The sequence below is a fragment of the Athene cunicularia genome, assembly GCF_003259725.1.
Source record: "Athene cunicularia isolate RWA chromosome 10 unlocalized genomic scaffold, athCun1 chr10_part1, whole genome shotgun sequence".
NCBI classification, from domain to species: Eukaryota; Metazoa; Chordata; class Aves; order Strigiformes; family Strigidae; genus Athene; species Athene cunicularia.
In genome coordinates this window covers 16,108,033-16,122,846 of record NW_020799112.1, presented here as the reverse complement: position 1 = coordinate 16,122,846, position 14,814 = coordinate 16,108,033, and the positions used below count along the sequence as shown (strand labels likewise).

General features: G+C 43.0%; 1 protein-coding gene across 1 annotated transcript in view; it reads right to left on the bottom strand.

Annotated features, from left to right (window-relative positions):
- ABHD2 (abhydrolase domain containing 2) overlaps window positions 1-14,814 on the bottom strand; it is a 41,337-nt gene that overhangs the window by 12,526 nt on the left and 13,997 nt on the right. The window contains exons 4-6 of the mRNA XM_026856272.1: window positions 7,192-7,367; window positions 5,498-5,665; window positions 1,169-1,352 (exon numbers count right to left, since the gene is read on the bottom strand). Of these exons, the coding sequence (XP_026712073.1) occupies window positions 1,169-1,352; window positions 5,498-5,665; window positions 7,192-7,367 (528 nt within the window). The remainder of the gene's footprint in view (window positions 1-1,168; window positions 1,353-5,497; window positions 5,666-7,191; window positions 7,368-14,814) is intronic.

Genomic DNA, 14,814 nt, shown 5'->3' with positions numbered 1-14,814 from the left:
TTCACCCATAAGAGCTTAACTCATAGAAGGTGTTTTCAGACTGTTGAATATCAATCTAGTCTCCATACAGGCAGAGCATCAGCAAGAGAGTTCCAGATACCTTGACCGGTCTGGGAGGCCAAATTCCATAGCAAGCCCCTCAGACTGCCATAGTTTAACCATTTTTATGTGCCCCAAGGATCATAACCCAAATACTCTAGTCTGAACAGCACCTTTTGCTTTCCAAATAGTCTTAGGGTTCAAAAACACGGTTAAATTACTGTAAGGTCAGCTACACCTTAGTATTGTCCCTATGTACAGACAGTACAAAGAAAAAAGGCAGTAGCTTAGCCAGTTACATTGTTTTAATCTTAACTGTGCATACATGGGAAATTACTGCACATTAGTTGAGCCACCAGTTTTCAAGCAGCAGTGCTGTACCCCAATCTTCCATCAGTAAATGGAAGCGTTATAGCACTAGGTGGAGCCGTTACAGCTCCTGGAAGTGCTACAGCCTTGGCTTCCAGGTAACATTTTAGGCAGACTTTAGGGCTATAAGCCTTCTCCCCATCTTCCAAATTGTGTAAAGTAGTTACAAGTATCTCTCCATCTCCTCATCAGCCCACAGCACTGTTTTCAGTGGCACACTGAAGAGGGGAGCATGGACTGACAGTGTACGAGCTGTGTGTCTTTCAGCCTCCCCAGGTAAGAGCTGCCAGATGAAACAGCGCACTGAAGCCAGACAAGCTATTGTGAACCAATGGATGCTCCTCAGAGTGATAAGAAAGTGTAAATTCTTGCAAATGTGCAGTCATTTCAGTCTGACATGCTGCTCAGCCCATTTAGTTAATTACATCAGGACTGCCCAGGGAATGACTCCTCTTAGGACACTGTAGCAATGAGAGAGTTAGGCCAGCTCATGAGTACAGACCAGAAGCTGCCAGCATGTACCTGGCCAGGTACAGAAAATTTATTTGCGTTGTTGACAAAAAGCTTATTTGTGCTGCCATATCAAGAAAGCTTTGGCTGCTCCTGTAGGAGGGTGGCATCCCACATGCTGCAGTCTGTCAGACCAATTCAATACAAGAGAAACACCCCACTTCACCTTGTCCTTCCACACCCACCCTGCCAAAGATCTGCCCCCTCCTGCACCCCCAGAAGAGACCAGCATGGAGAAGTCTAGACCTACCTCAGTGCACTGTACCCCTGGCAGACACTGACGCAGCACAGAACTCGCTCCTGGTTGGCCTGGCTCTCTCCCAAGTACTTACACACAATGTTTCCACCCAGGCTGAAGCCCACAACCACCATCTGGGTCTGAGGGTAGGTCTTCTTGATGTAATTAACCATGGCACCAAATTCCCAGGTGCAACCTAAAAATAAGGACAAAGTCAAGAATCAATTTCCAACATACCTAGCCAGATTCCCACTTCAAAATTCAGTTGTGTGCTATAAATTCAGCTTCTTACCCTTTCTGACTTTTCAATAATCTTAAGGTTTTAAGAGCTCCTTCACACATGTATCTGTTTTGTGTGTCCTGTGGACTTCAGCTCATGCTTAGTTCTGACACAGTGCCAAAATAAAATTAAATTAACGTGCTTAAAAATCATGGCAACAGCTAATCTGACAATTGAAACTATCTTTTTAGAAAGCAGCTTAAAAAGCAGAGTCCAATCACACTGGGCTTGACATTACTATCAAAGAAGAGCACACATCGTTACCTTCCTGACGGTTTGCCACTTCCGAATTTAAGTGGGGTGCCCGGAAAGCAGCCTGCTCCTTTGCTTTTACCAAAACTACCATGGATCCTTAAATCCATGGTGATGCAGGGAGGGGACAAATGCAGAGTTGTCTTGTCAGGACAGAGCTCTGTGGACTGTTGCCGAGCCTGGCTAAGCAGGTGCTCTCTGGAATCACAGGAAAGGGTTTAAGCAGAGGCAGGAAGCCTTTAACCACTGAAGTGGTAAAGATACTGCAGCTTCCGATAAGCTGTATGGGTATTCCCTCTTCAAGAGAAGGGGTAAGAGGGTCTGTACAGAACTGTTCTGCTCTCAGCTAACACCCACTTGCATCTCACAGGCTGGAGGTGCTGAGGGGTCCAGTTTCTGGCAGTTCTGGGGTCTTCAGACTGTTTGATAGACTTGAAGGGCTCCACACAGGCAACATCTGAGTATCTACAGCTTTTTCTCCTGCCTTTGAGTTTGGAAAAAGGAAGCATGAAGAGAAGCAGCTGCAAAACTGATGACATTAGTACACTGGTATTGACTGTCTATGCACGTCGTTAACTTTCCCATTGGATTTAAGACTGCAAACCACAAAGGAGGCATTACACAAACAACAGAAATAAAACTCCAGCTGTTTATTCCTGTCTAGAGTCAGAAAACTCAGCTCTATCTTGTGGAACTTGTTCAGGAAGGTAAGTCCTAAGAGTTAAGATTCTATCCTCTGCCAGCCTAACACTGCTCCAGTATGCCCCCACCCCATCTGTAGCATCCTTGCTAGACATCAGACTCAGGTTTTAGCTAGCTCTGGAGTAGACTGAGCACCAGGGTTTGTTTACTTCAGTGTAACAACAAGCTTCTGGCTGAACCTTTTGCAGGCCTTGGGCACTTCCTTGGGAACATTCTTAACGAGCAATTTTCCTCAAGATCATACATGCTGCATTGTTCTATCTTCCTCTGCAAAAAGCCATCAGTCAAAATACTTTAGTTTTTGACCTTCGTGATTTGAAGGCAGCTGGTAACTATTTCAGAAATCTAGAACTAGAATAACAAGCAGTCAAACTTTATGTAAAGGCTGGAGGATTCCATGAATCCCAAGTTTAGGCTACTTGCTCCTCACCAAATATGTCAGGAATCCAGCAGAAGCTAGATGGACACTAGGATATTTGGGTTGGAGGCAAAGTAAAGTTTGCTCATGGTCTTGCTGGCACTCCACTTGAGCAACTCTGCCATGGCTTTACTAAGGGCAAATCATGCCTGACAAATTTGGTGGCCTTCTACAATAGGGTTACAGTGCTTGTGGATAAGAGAACAGCAACTGACATCATCTACTTGGACTTGTGCAAAGCTTATGACACTTTTCTACATGACATCCTTGTCTCTAAACTGGGGACACATGGATTTGATGGAAGGACCACTCTGTGAATATGAAATTGGCTGGATGGTTGGACCCAAAGAGTTGCAGTCAATGGCTCGATGTCCAAGTGGACACCAGTGACAGGTGGTGTTCCTCAGAAGTCAGTGTTGGGACCAGTGTTGTTTAACATCTTTGTTGGGGACATGGACAGTGGGATTGACCCTCAGCAGATTTGATGATGATGATGATGATGACACCAAGCTGTGTGGTATGGTCAACACACTGGTGGGAAGGGATGTGCCATCCAGAAGGACCTGGACAGGCTGGAGAGGTGGGCCTGGGCAAACCTCATGGAATTCAATGAGGTCAAGTGCAAGGTCCTGCACATGGGTCAGGGCAATCCCAAGCACAAATACAGACTAGGTGATGAGTGGATTGAGAGCAGCCCTGTGGAGAAGGACTTATGGGTGTTGGTGGATGGAAAACTGTGAGCCAGCAAAGTATGCTCACAGCCCAGAAATCCAACTGTGTCCTGGGCTGCATCAAGAGAAGTGTGGGCAGCAGGGCGAGGGAGGGGATTCTCCCCCTCTGCTCCGCTCTCGTGAGAGCCCATCTTCAGTGCTGGGTGCAGCTCTGGGGGCCCCAAGCAGAAGGACATGGACCTGCTTGAGCGGGTCCAGAGGAGGCCACAAAGATGCTCAGGGGGCTGGAGCCCCTCCCCTGTGAGGACAGGCTGAGAGAGTTGGGGGTGTTCAGCCTGGAGAAGGCTCGGGGGAGAGCTTACAGCGGCCTCTCAGTGCTTAAAGGGGCTACAGGGAAGATGGAGAGGGACTCTTTGTCAGGGAGTGTAGTGACAGGATGAGGGGTAACAATTTTAAACTGAAAGAGGGTAGATTCAGATTAGCTATAAGGAAGAAATTCTTTACTGTGACACAGGTTGCCCAGAGAAGCTGTGGCTGCCCCCTCCCTGGCAGGGTTCAAGGCCAGGTTGGACGGGGCTTCGGGCAACCTGGGCTAGTGGAAGGTGTCCCTGCCCATGGCAGGGGGGGTTGGAACTAGATTATCTTTAAGGTCCCTTCCAACCCAAACCATTCTATGATTTACTGTCTTACTCTAAGGAAGTGCTATGAATTCCTTGGCCCTTCCAAGGCAAGGTTTTTTAAAAAAAAAAAAAAACAAACTCAGAAAGGTATGTCTCTAGAGATGCACTACAGAATAGCTCCCTAAGGTCTAAAGCAAAACTCCATGGAGCAACACTGTCAACTTCTATCAAAAAAAAACCCCAAATGCTTTAATGAGGCCAAGCTCAGTTCCCAAGACATGGTAGGCTTGAAGCCATTAACAGCCTAAGGCCCCAATACAAACTGAGGTACTTGGTATTCTTGAAATGGTTTCCACTAAGGAACAGGTTTAATAACTATAAAACAAGCAACAAAACATTACAGCCTATTTGCCTGACAGACTCAGAATCTCAAAGCACAATATTTTTATTCTGGCAATTCAGCTGTTCAACATAAACATTCAAACTGTGAATACAAACTCTTAGCAGTATTTTAGTTATCTTTAAAAAAGAAACCTAACACCAATCTGTTAAACCCACAACTGACTCCTGACATAATGTACCTATAGATATCTGCAGTAAAGAGGGACATGAGGGCTCAGGAGAGCTTAGGAAGAAGCAGGTCAGGTCACAGTCAAGAATGCCACATTATACAAAGATAATGTTACTAACAGGGCAGTTAAGTACAGCTGGAGTCACCCTTAACACAGTTCCAAATCCTTTATTCATTTTAATTTCTAGGTTAAGAAAGATTTCCTTATACTCAAGGTGAAAGCCCAAATTCATGGCAGTGAAGCACTACCACTTCTGTAGCTTTACAGTCATATTCTAGACTTGTGCTGTTCTTTGACATTGTGTTATTCAAGAACCAATCCTCACATGTCACTCATCCTAGGATAGAAATGTACTTTCTGGATAGGCTGGTACAAACTCCTCTCATAGTAAATTTTACAAAGCCTCAGAAGTAGTGTTTATCTTTCAGAGACAGGTTTGTTTCACATTCCACTAAACTGACATTTCAGCATCTCTGAGATCATTTGAGCAGGCTCTTATTAGCCACAAGAGGTTTTTTCTTTCCCCAAAAGTTTTCTTCCCAAAAAAACCCTGTCTCCTTGATTAGGATCCCCAAAAGCTTTCTTTCCAAAAAACTGCCTCCTTGATTAGGATACATGTGTAAAAGCTGGGGAAAAAAAAGAGAAGGAAAAGTGAATCCCAGTATCAGCTCCCCTTCTTCACATGTAAATTCAGTTTAGTTCCTAAGAAACAGTACCAAATTAGTAGCCTCAGATATGGCAGTTGTGTTATGCTGAAGGAGGCTGATTGAGACTTAGAAATTCCCCAAGCTTGAAAATAAGTCCCCAGCTGCCATAAAGTACCTACCATATGTGAACATCCGTGGAGAAGTGAGCTCAATATTTGGTAAAGCTCCCAAGTGATTCAGGACAGCACATCTGTAACCATTTTTTTGCGCATAGTCAACAAAAGTGCGGATATACTGCTTTTCACTGTGGTTAGCAATCCCAGGGCAGATTACCATTGTGACATCCTCTGTGCACAGAAAGAGAGGGAAGTTAAGTAAATGTCACTTCATGCAAATTAAGAGATTCAGAAGGTTTCCATTTCAGATCCGTGGGAAACCATCTACCAGAAGCAAGCTAAAAATCCTACTAGTCTGCCAAAAATCCAGGATGGGACAGGAGACTAGGCAGCTCTAGTGCTACAGATGTGAAAAAGTAATTCATGTTACAGGAGATGAACAGTTTTCTAACCAGGGAAAAACTGCCCAAACAGTTTTACAGGCACTGCCTAGAGACCAAGAGTAAATTCTTCCTTTTGAAGGATGTTTTCGACATTACACATGTTGTGCCTTCTGACAGCCTATTGCGACTGCTAAGCGTGTGGAAGCTCTGCTCTGGAGTCCACTGCTCCTTCATGCACCAAACAGACTGGCTACGTTATTTTTCCCTCATTTCCTTTCCAGAGTTGGGTGTAACACAGATCTTCAAAATGACGCTTTGTTAAGCACAGCCATTCTGATCAGCTGACACTAGCCATCATCTCCTCTGTGGCTAATCTAATGATATTTGATCTGCTGACACTGTTCACTAGTTTAACAAGATATCACTTCATCAACTAAGAAAGTAATTGTTGTAATTCAAGTAAGCACAGTAAATTACATTCAGGATTAACATATGCACTTCAAATTAGCTATTAAGCTCTTAGGTGCAAAGCTCCAACATTAGCAGCTCTAGCCACTGAATTTCTGCCTCATTACAAAAGAACTGCTCAGAGTCTCTTCAGTGATAAAGATAACAGTAACTGTTCTAGTGCAGCGTTATACTGTGAGGATCTCAACAGTGACAATTACAAACAGAACTCTTTTTTTCTGAAGGCCAAATGGGAGTCATGGGCTTACAATGAAGACAGTTACCGGAGTGGTAAATTGTACTTCTGAAGTCAAGCCACAGTAACTCTTTTTTTGTTGTTGTTGTTACTAGTAGTAACAGTGAGTTTAAAAGCTGACACTGAATATACATACATAATGCAAGGAATCACATGATTTTCTACTTTTTCATGGAATTCTCTTCATGTCTAGACTCTTTCACACCCTATGTAAATGGATTTTGTTTCTGTGAAGACCTTGAAACACCTATTGTTAGTAAAGGCTACCAAGAATCAATTTAAGGGGGAGATAAAGTCTAGTTTCTTTTCCATACACACCAGGCTCTGAAGAACCCCATGCAGCCAGCCTCTGTTCTATGATCCCACAGCCTTAACAGGCAAAGGGCTCTCCAAACAAGGCTTACCACCAGCTTCTCTGCCAGCCTCTCACTTGAGGCACAGCTTATGGAACACTTCTTCTGTTCCCACACCTCTTGCCAAACAGTGAATTAGTCTAGTGGTGTCTCTCCTGCTGAGATACAGGTGTATAGCACAGTGGCCTCACAGCCCCCATCTATCACCAGAATTAACATCTATCCTTTCTGATAAATCAAGTAGCAGTGCCCTCATCCATCCCCCAAAGCACAGAATCAAGGTTAGCAGCTAGATGCAACCAGCAGCTGTTGACTGACCTCCAATGCAGTGCTCTGACCGCGGCTCAAAGAGATCAAAGGTGGCTGTTGCTCCATCTGGCATTGTGAGGTACTTGCGAAGTCCATACGGATGTGGTGATCTCACTCTCCCCATTTTTCCATAAAGGGCAGTCTGGATATGTCCACTCTTTCCCCAGATCAGGGGTGGAATGTACCTGAAAGAGGCAGTGATATAATTGCTTACCCCTACTGTGTTGTTAAACCTTTGAGAACAGATAAGCACTCTTGTAACAAATCTCCCCTTCACTACCAAATATAGTAACAAATATGAAATTGTTTTTGCTATAACTGAACTGGCAGCACTGATATTTGCAGCCCTTACACAAGAGACTGATATGCTCTGAAAGCTGGCAAGTCAGCACTGATAGCAGCCACAGAAGCTGAAACCCAGACATTCCTCTATCGAAATGTTACATGCACAAATGCTTCTCACCAAATACACTGAGGCCTTGTGCCTCAGTGAGACTGGGACAGCATGTTGCTAGCCAACCAAACTGACCTCCAGAACCTGTACAGTGCTGTAAATCTGTTTTAATTGAAACACTGAAGCCCGCTGGGTTGAGCCACATGAGCTTGTGTAAGCACTTGACTGTACAAGCCAGTGGCAGAAGTGACAGGATTCATAGGAAGCTCTAGAAGGCTGAAAGCCACCAAGACTTGCCAGTTGAGACAATTTTACACAGAACTGCTTTTCTCAGTTAAGTGAGCAACAACAGTACAGGGTGATTTTACCCCTCAAGCAAAGTTCGGTAAAGCTGTGACAGCTTTAGAAAGACCTGTCAAAACTGGCTAAACTCCAACAAATGCTTTCCCTTTACACGTAAGATAGGGGAGTTTACCAATTGTTTGTTTCTCAAGGGCATATTAAAGCTAGGTGACAAAGCAGATCTCTTCCCTTTCCTGGTTTATTGGCCCTCAAAAAACACACAGGGGAAACAATATAGCTATACAGCATTAAAGGCTCAGTTATCAGGTGGTTTTGTTTTGTTTTTTAAGTACAAGCAGAGGGGCAAGTGGTTTAACAGGAAATACACTGTTGCCCACATGGTGGTGGTAGGGCAGTCACTGGGCCACTCTGCAAAGGAGAGACTGAGCCCACGCCTTGAAAAAGATGGTTACATCAGCTCTCAACAGGAAAGCATGAATGATTTATTGTTTAGGAGAAGAGCAGTCCCAGGGGACATGCTTCTAATTAAGGAGCTGTGGTCTCTGCTACACAGAGCATGGTATCCAGAAGAATCTTGAGAGCTCCTGATACCACTCTGGATCCTGAGAGATTTGAAACTCCCTCCCTGCTGTGTTTTTTTAGGGCCTCCTGCAATTGTTCCCTTCAACTTCTTGAGACCACATGAAGCAGAGATCATGTTCTTCCCTGTTCACAGAAAACTAGGCAGCTTGGGACTCAGATTTACTACATAAGCCTGTGAGCCACTAGAACATGACAGAAACCTTGCCTTTGTGCTCTGACACTACCTACTCACACAGCTGGACTTTCTTCCTCATGCCAGCTCTTATGTGTCATATCCACAACTCCCTGTTCTCCCTACACACTCCTCAAAAAAAAAAAAGACATCCTATAAAAGTAAGAACTATCTAGGGTTGTTTGGTAAGAAAAGAGCAGCAGTCCACTCCTCCTCCCTCATCTATGAGCAAGACTCTTACAGTCAAAGCAACACAGCAGTTCATGGTACAGCTTCACTCAGGGTTTGCAAATGCACTTGCCGAAGACACCCAAAATAGATTGCCATATAAGTAGCTATCATTTCAATAAAGGCTGCAAAAGCTGCCAGCTGATGCTTGTAACCTTGTAAATTAGCCCTCAGCACATCTTGGATTTGATCACTCAACTAAAAAGCCTTTCAAAGAATCTATTTGAGGATAGTAGCACCATCTATCTTTTATCAGCCCAGCATCTCTGCACTGGGAGATATGCGCTGCAGGTGGGTCTTGCCGGGAACAATATGCAGCATGCAGAGATTCCCAGAAACGATGGGGACTGCACAAGGTCACCCTCTGTCATTGCTGGTAGAGTTGGAAATTAGTCAGTGGATACAATCTCACAATTCCAAGTAGATATCCATCAGAACAGCACAGTCAATGTAAACATGGCCACACATGAAGAACTACAGATGGTTCTGCTCAAATCACATAGAGCTCACTGCAGAGGGGGTTCTGAACAGCAACTATGATGCCAGATGGAAGAGACAGTGCTCTTCTATCTCAAGAAAAATCAACTAGCCTCACTCCAGTCATTTACTTTACAACCAGTTCAGGTCAGTAGTCATACCCCATACTAGATGGTGCTTGACTGGCTTTTTGTCTTCTTTCACACAAGTCCTTTGCAGATGGGTTTTACTAGCAGCTTTTGAGAAGAGCTGTCAAATACAACCTATAATGAGAGTTTACAGTTCTTTTAGAAGAGACTCAGACATCAACACTGTTGCATGCTTTCTAATCTTAGGTTAAACATATGCATTAGAAAGTTTTGGTAATTCTGCTTCTATACACCACTTTTCAAATCAAAGATTATCCCAGGTAAAATCCAGTGTCTTAGCCCGTAGGGCAAAGAGGAAAGCAATTTCTCCAGCTACAGCAGCTAAGTTATACAGCTGTGACTGATGACTGCTACCACCTTGATAAGGCAAATAAAAATCAAAGATGTCCACAAGCATCAATCCTTTCCTCATGTTTACCTACAGTTCAGTTTCCAGCTGTAAGTTAGTCATCCAGTGGAACAGATGCAGCAGCACATACCACAGGATGTTGTTAGAGAGGAAATTAGAAGTCTTCAAAGCCTCACCACTACTGCCAGAGTTTAAATGAAGATGCATGGCTTGAAGCATACTGCTTACCAAGAGCGTACCACTTACCACAGCCTGCCTCCTCAGGTCGCAGTTGGTTTCTTCAGGGAAAAAAAAATAAATATCTCAAACCCGCCTTCAAATAACCTAACTGGAAGTTACCTGAAGTAGTGATATTCAGTAAGCCAAACCTTTAACCTGCTTTTACATAGGCAAACAGCATACGCAGCGTCATTGATGTGTTCTTCATTAAAGACTAAAACCAAGGCAGGAATCCCTGTGACTCCATTCATAATGATGGACAAACAATGCCCATAGGTTCCATATTTCCCTCAAACCTAAAACTGTGTAACGTCCTATGAACAAGGGTGCATTCACTGCCTGCTCCCTTTAGAGTGCACAGGCTAGTCTTTGAGCATTCTATGGACCAAGCAAGTGAAATGCTCAGCTTATCTTAACTCCAGTCAGTTTAAGCATCCCACTGCCTGCAAAGACGTGCTACAGTTAGTCACACTGCATCTAACGACACTCTTCTAGATAAATATTCAAAGGTCAAGTTCCAGCATGAGTAATGTGCTTAGGACAGTACTCCAATGCAGATTTGTTACTCCCACTTAGTCATACTTAAGCATGTTCAGTATTTCTGCAGTTTGCATTTAAAAATAAAGCAGTTAAAGCTCTAAGATACATGCAAGTGTTAAAGCAGTAGCATGTTATCTATCTTTTTACTACTGCCCATCAGCCTTTAAGCAGTGGGCTTGTGATGAGATAGATATCCTAAAATCCCTTAAGTATCCAGGCTCCAGGAGACTGAACATCACAAGACTTCAAGAGGGAGGGGGAAAGAAGTTGCTCAGATTGTACAGATCTTGCATAAACAGTGGAAAACTAAGACAGATTAAAACTCACTTCACCAGACTGATGCAAAAGCAAGCAGCTATTAAAAATATTAGCCTTTCATTTACCAAGACCAGTCACTAATCTAACCTACTACAAAACCCTATAAAGCCTTGACAGTACAAAGTGATGCCTCTCTGTCATTGCATTCCAGTAAAAGCTGTCCTCAGCTGAGAGCCAAGTTTAACTTTGCAAAGCGTCCTTATAATCTATAGCAGAGTCAGGCATATGATCCGTCAGACTATTTCTGTTGACCATCCATTTTGGCAATGGACAAATCCGTTTTTGAAAGTCTTCCTGTTAAGTGATTTCTATATACATCTTTCTACAAGACAAGCAAGTCTACTTTTAAGAACAAGTACAGTGCATAATAGTGAAAGACTGTACAGGATTAAGGACATCTTTTTGTCCAGGGCTTGTGCAGACTTTCAGATTGCTTTTACTAAAACCATTCAAAGAGGAGAGCATAAAAAGAACACTTCAGTCATGAAGGTGTATGATACCACTCTGGTGAGGTGAAAAAAGCTTGCCAGGAGTTGCAGTTTCTGTGAATCAAAAATAGCTTCCTAGCTTGCTCCAGACCCAAAGGCTTTTCACTGACTCATTTTCTGTTTTGATTTGGTCAGTTGCAATAGGTATCAGGCACTCTGAGTAAAGACAAATATTTGAGGCAGTTAGCTAGGGCTTCCAGTAGCTGGTCCTATAACTTCCAGTAACAAGATTCTGCAACATAAGGCAGACAGGAGAACAGGTCCAGGTACACCAGTTACTTATAAGATGACTTATAAGGCACAAATACAGAGTTCAGTCTTAACTGGCTAAGTGAATTCACAGCCAGTTACAGAAATATGTTCACAAATGCTAACATTTTAGCTCTAAATGTTGTGTTTCAACTGTGCAGAGCAGCCCCACACATCTTGCAAGGTGGCTATCCACAACACTGCCCAAGTACAAGGTGTTTCACAAATATTCTCCTGGCATTTTAATGTTAAAAACATTTCCAACATGTGATTGTAGATTAAGTTTTAGTGGCTCTCAGGCAGCAGATTATAATTTTAGAGCACGTACATTGCCCAGTATGTGGGAATTTAGGAAAGCAGCAGCTGTATAAGCAGCTCACACAAAGCACATAAAAACTGTGCTATTTTTATTAGCAAGCATCAGCATTCAGGTCCTCAAAGATCTGAAGTGGAAGTTCAGCAACAGGCTTATTTCTGGAGCATTACTTAATTTCATTTGAGGAGATTAACACTTTAAACATTAACTCTTACATTACTTCTGATGTGCTGTAGTACACTGGATACTGATGGCAAGAAAGCCGAGCCTACAATTTCTCCATGTCAGGCGACACTCTGAGAACTGCCACCTACATTACAACAGGTGACAGGGGTTTTTCCCCCCCCTTTACAGAGCAGTTATTTAAAGAACACTTTGCAAATCAAACCTTGTCCCTTATTTGATGCTAAGGATGCAATCTGAATTCCAATCAGGAAATGTCATCTATAAGTCTGCAGGGTTCAACCCCCCCAAATATGTAGAAAGCAGCTTTTTCTGCATCAGCTCAGATAGATTGTTCAATGTGATGAAGACAGCAAATATAACAGCAAAAATTTAAAGCAGCTTATGGAACTTCCATGTTCCCTGAGCCTCTGAAAAGAAACAAACGTTAAGTGTTTGCTGCCCATAGAAACTGTATGAAATCAGAACTATTTAAAAGACCAGACTGGCCTCCTGGGTTAAACCACCTCCTTTTCAATTTAGGCAGCTTTTATTTAGTCAACTGCCCATCGCATCCTTCCTCAACCTTCAGTGACTACAAGAAGTATTCTAATCAAAACAGGGCACGACTACTACAGCACATCTTCCTTGCTGATTAGAGCTGGAGAACACAAAGCTGCTGCCAATGCCACAGCAGAGCACCTAGCAAGGACTCGGACCCCCTGAGGCTGCTTCTCTCCCCAAGGTCAATGCTTCAGCTTACAGATAGAAAGCTGCCACTCTTCTCTAGCTCTCAACATGTTCACCTGCCAAAGCTTCAGGAGTAACACTATTCTAATTTATTATTCTCCTGGAAATGTTCATCCCAGGGTAAAACACTAAGTAGTTGACAGGAATCAAACACTGTTTGCTATTAGATGGAAGAACAGAACATTGAAAAGCTTGAAGACAGCTTTTCTGACTACTTGTCTCCTTGCATCCAGGAGAAAGGCAGTGACAGTGCAAAAGTGTCTTCTGGTACCAGGCAGTCTGCTTATCCAGTAGAGGCTACTGTGTAAAGGATAGGAAAGGACCTAGGCTGGATCTTTGACAGTGTTTCCTAATAGGCTTGACAGTCATCTGGCACAGCCTTTGAGGAGCTTGCCTTTAATAATGATAAGCATGCAGACAGGAAGGATAATTATTTTCAATAAGGATGACATTGTGCCACACCTCTACAGGAATAGAGATACACACACATTTCATGGTAGAAGAAATTGGGAACAGCCAAAAAAGATGTCTAGCCCAGTTCAGCAAGCACTGGCCAAATTTGTCCTCATGAATCAAAGAGCCAATGCTTCATTTCTACAGAAATAAGAGAGAAGATGGCAGACTTTCTGTACCAGTTTGAAAGACAGGAAAAGGAGACAGCTGCAGCCAGGGGTTAGGCCCAAGTACTCAAGGGAACCAAGAGCTGTGCTGATTTGTAAGAGCTTCCATGCAAGCAGCAGTTCTTTGAATGAAAAAGGGTCTGATTATACTACTTCACATGGTAAGCCAAAGTACAGAGCTGGATGGGGTAGAGGAAGGGAAATAAAGAGGTAAGAAAATACAAGCTCTAGGAAGACAGAGTCCCTTGCTTACCAGTGTGTGATGGATATGGAGAAAGCTTCTAGCAGTTTAGAGAACTGTAAAAAGCAATACTAACATCTGCAAGAACAAGGTACCTGGCATGCATCCATCTCAGGCAGTTTTACTATTCAAAGCTTTTAAATTATTCATCCACTACCACTTGGCTTACTAAATGACACTACAGTTTCAATGCATTGAATAAGTTCATAGGTGAGGATGGTGCCATGAAGGAGAAATAAAATCCAGAAGTGTTTTGTCCAAGTATTTTTGAACAGCTGCACAGATAGAATAACTTTGCTTGTTTCTGCTTTCCCCCTGCCACCCAGTTTTTTTCCAGTAATATCCTTATCCGTTCCTCCTTTAAGCATAAGGGAGCTGAACAAACCAAGTCTGAAAGCCAGTTTGCAGCTGTACAGAAGAATTGGTCTTATAACAGATCTTATAACAAACCCAGTACTGATATAACAGGGGGGACTGTTGGACTACTTATTTTGCTTTCATGGTAGGATTTGAAAAAAGCTGCTTAATCAGCTTTCCTAACACTCTGAATAATTAGCAAGTAATCAAAGCCTTGCAAGATTTTTTCAGTGGAGTATGGCACAAGCTGTTTTCACATAGCTTTTCGCTAATTAGTTCTACAAACTATTTCATGCATAATTGCAGGAATTTAAATCCATTTTTTCCCCTTTAGTCTCCAGGTGATTTTCATGCCTGAAGACAGCATCTGATTTTTTGTTTTTTTCATTTCTGTATTGAAAAAAGTCTGTGATAACATCACTAGAATAGCAAAAAGAAAAATCACATACACATCTTAGAGCTGTCTTTCCTGCAAACCCTTTCAATTCCCAACAGCAATTATATTCCTGTCTCCCCAGCAGAGGTATGCAGGCAACAGACTGAACAACTATCAACTGACACATTTTGTTCTAGTTTGTTTCAGATGAGTTTATTTCCTGGGGTCATGCAAGCCTTTCAGGCAATGTTCTGCCCAAGAACCATGTGTTGGAAATCACTGCTATGGTTTTCAGAGAAGTTGGCAAGCCTGAGCTGATCCAGAGAAAGTGTGCAATCTTGG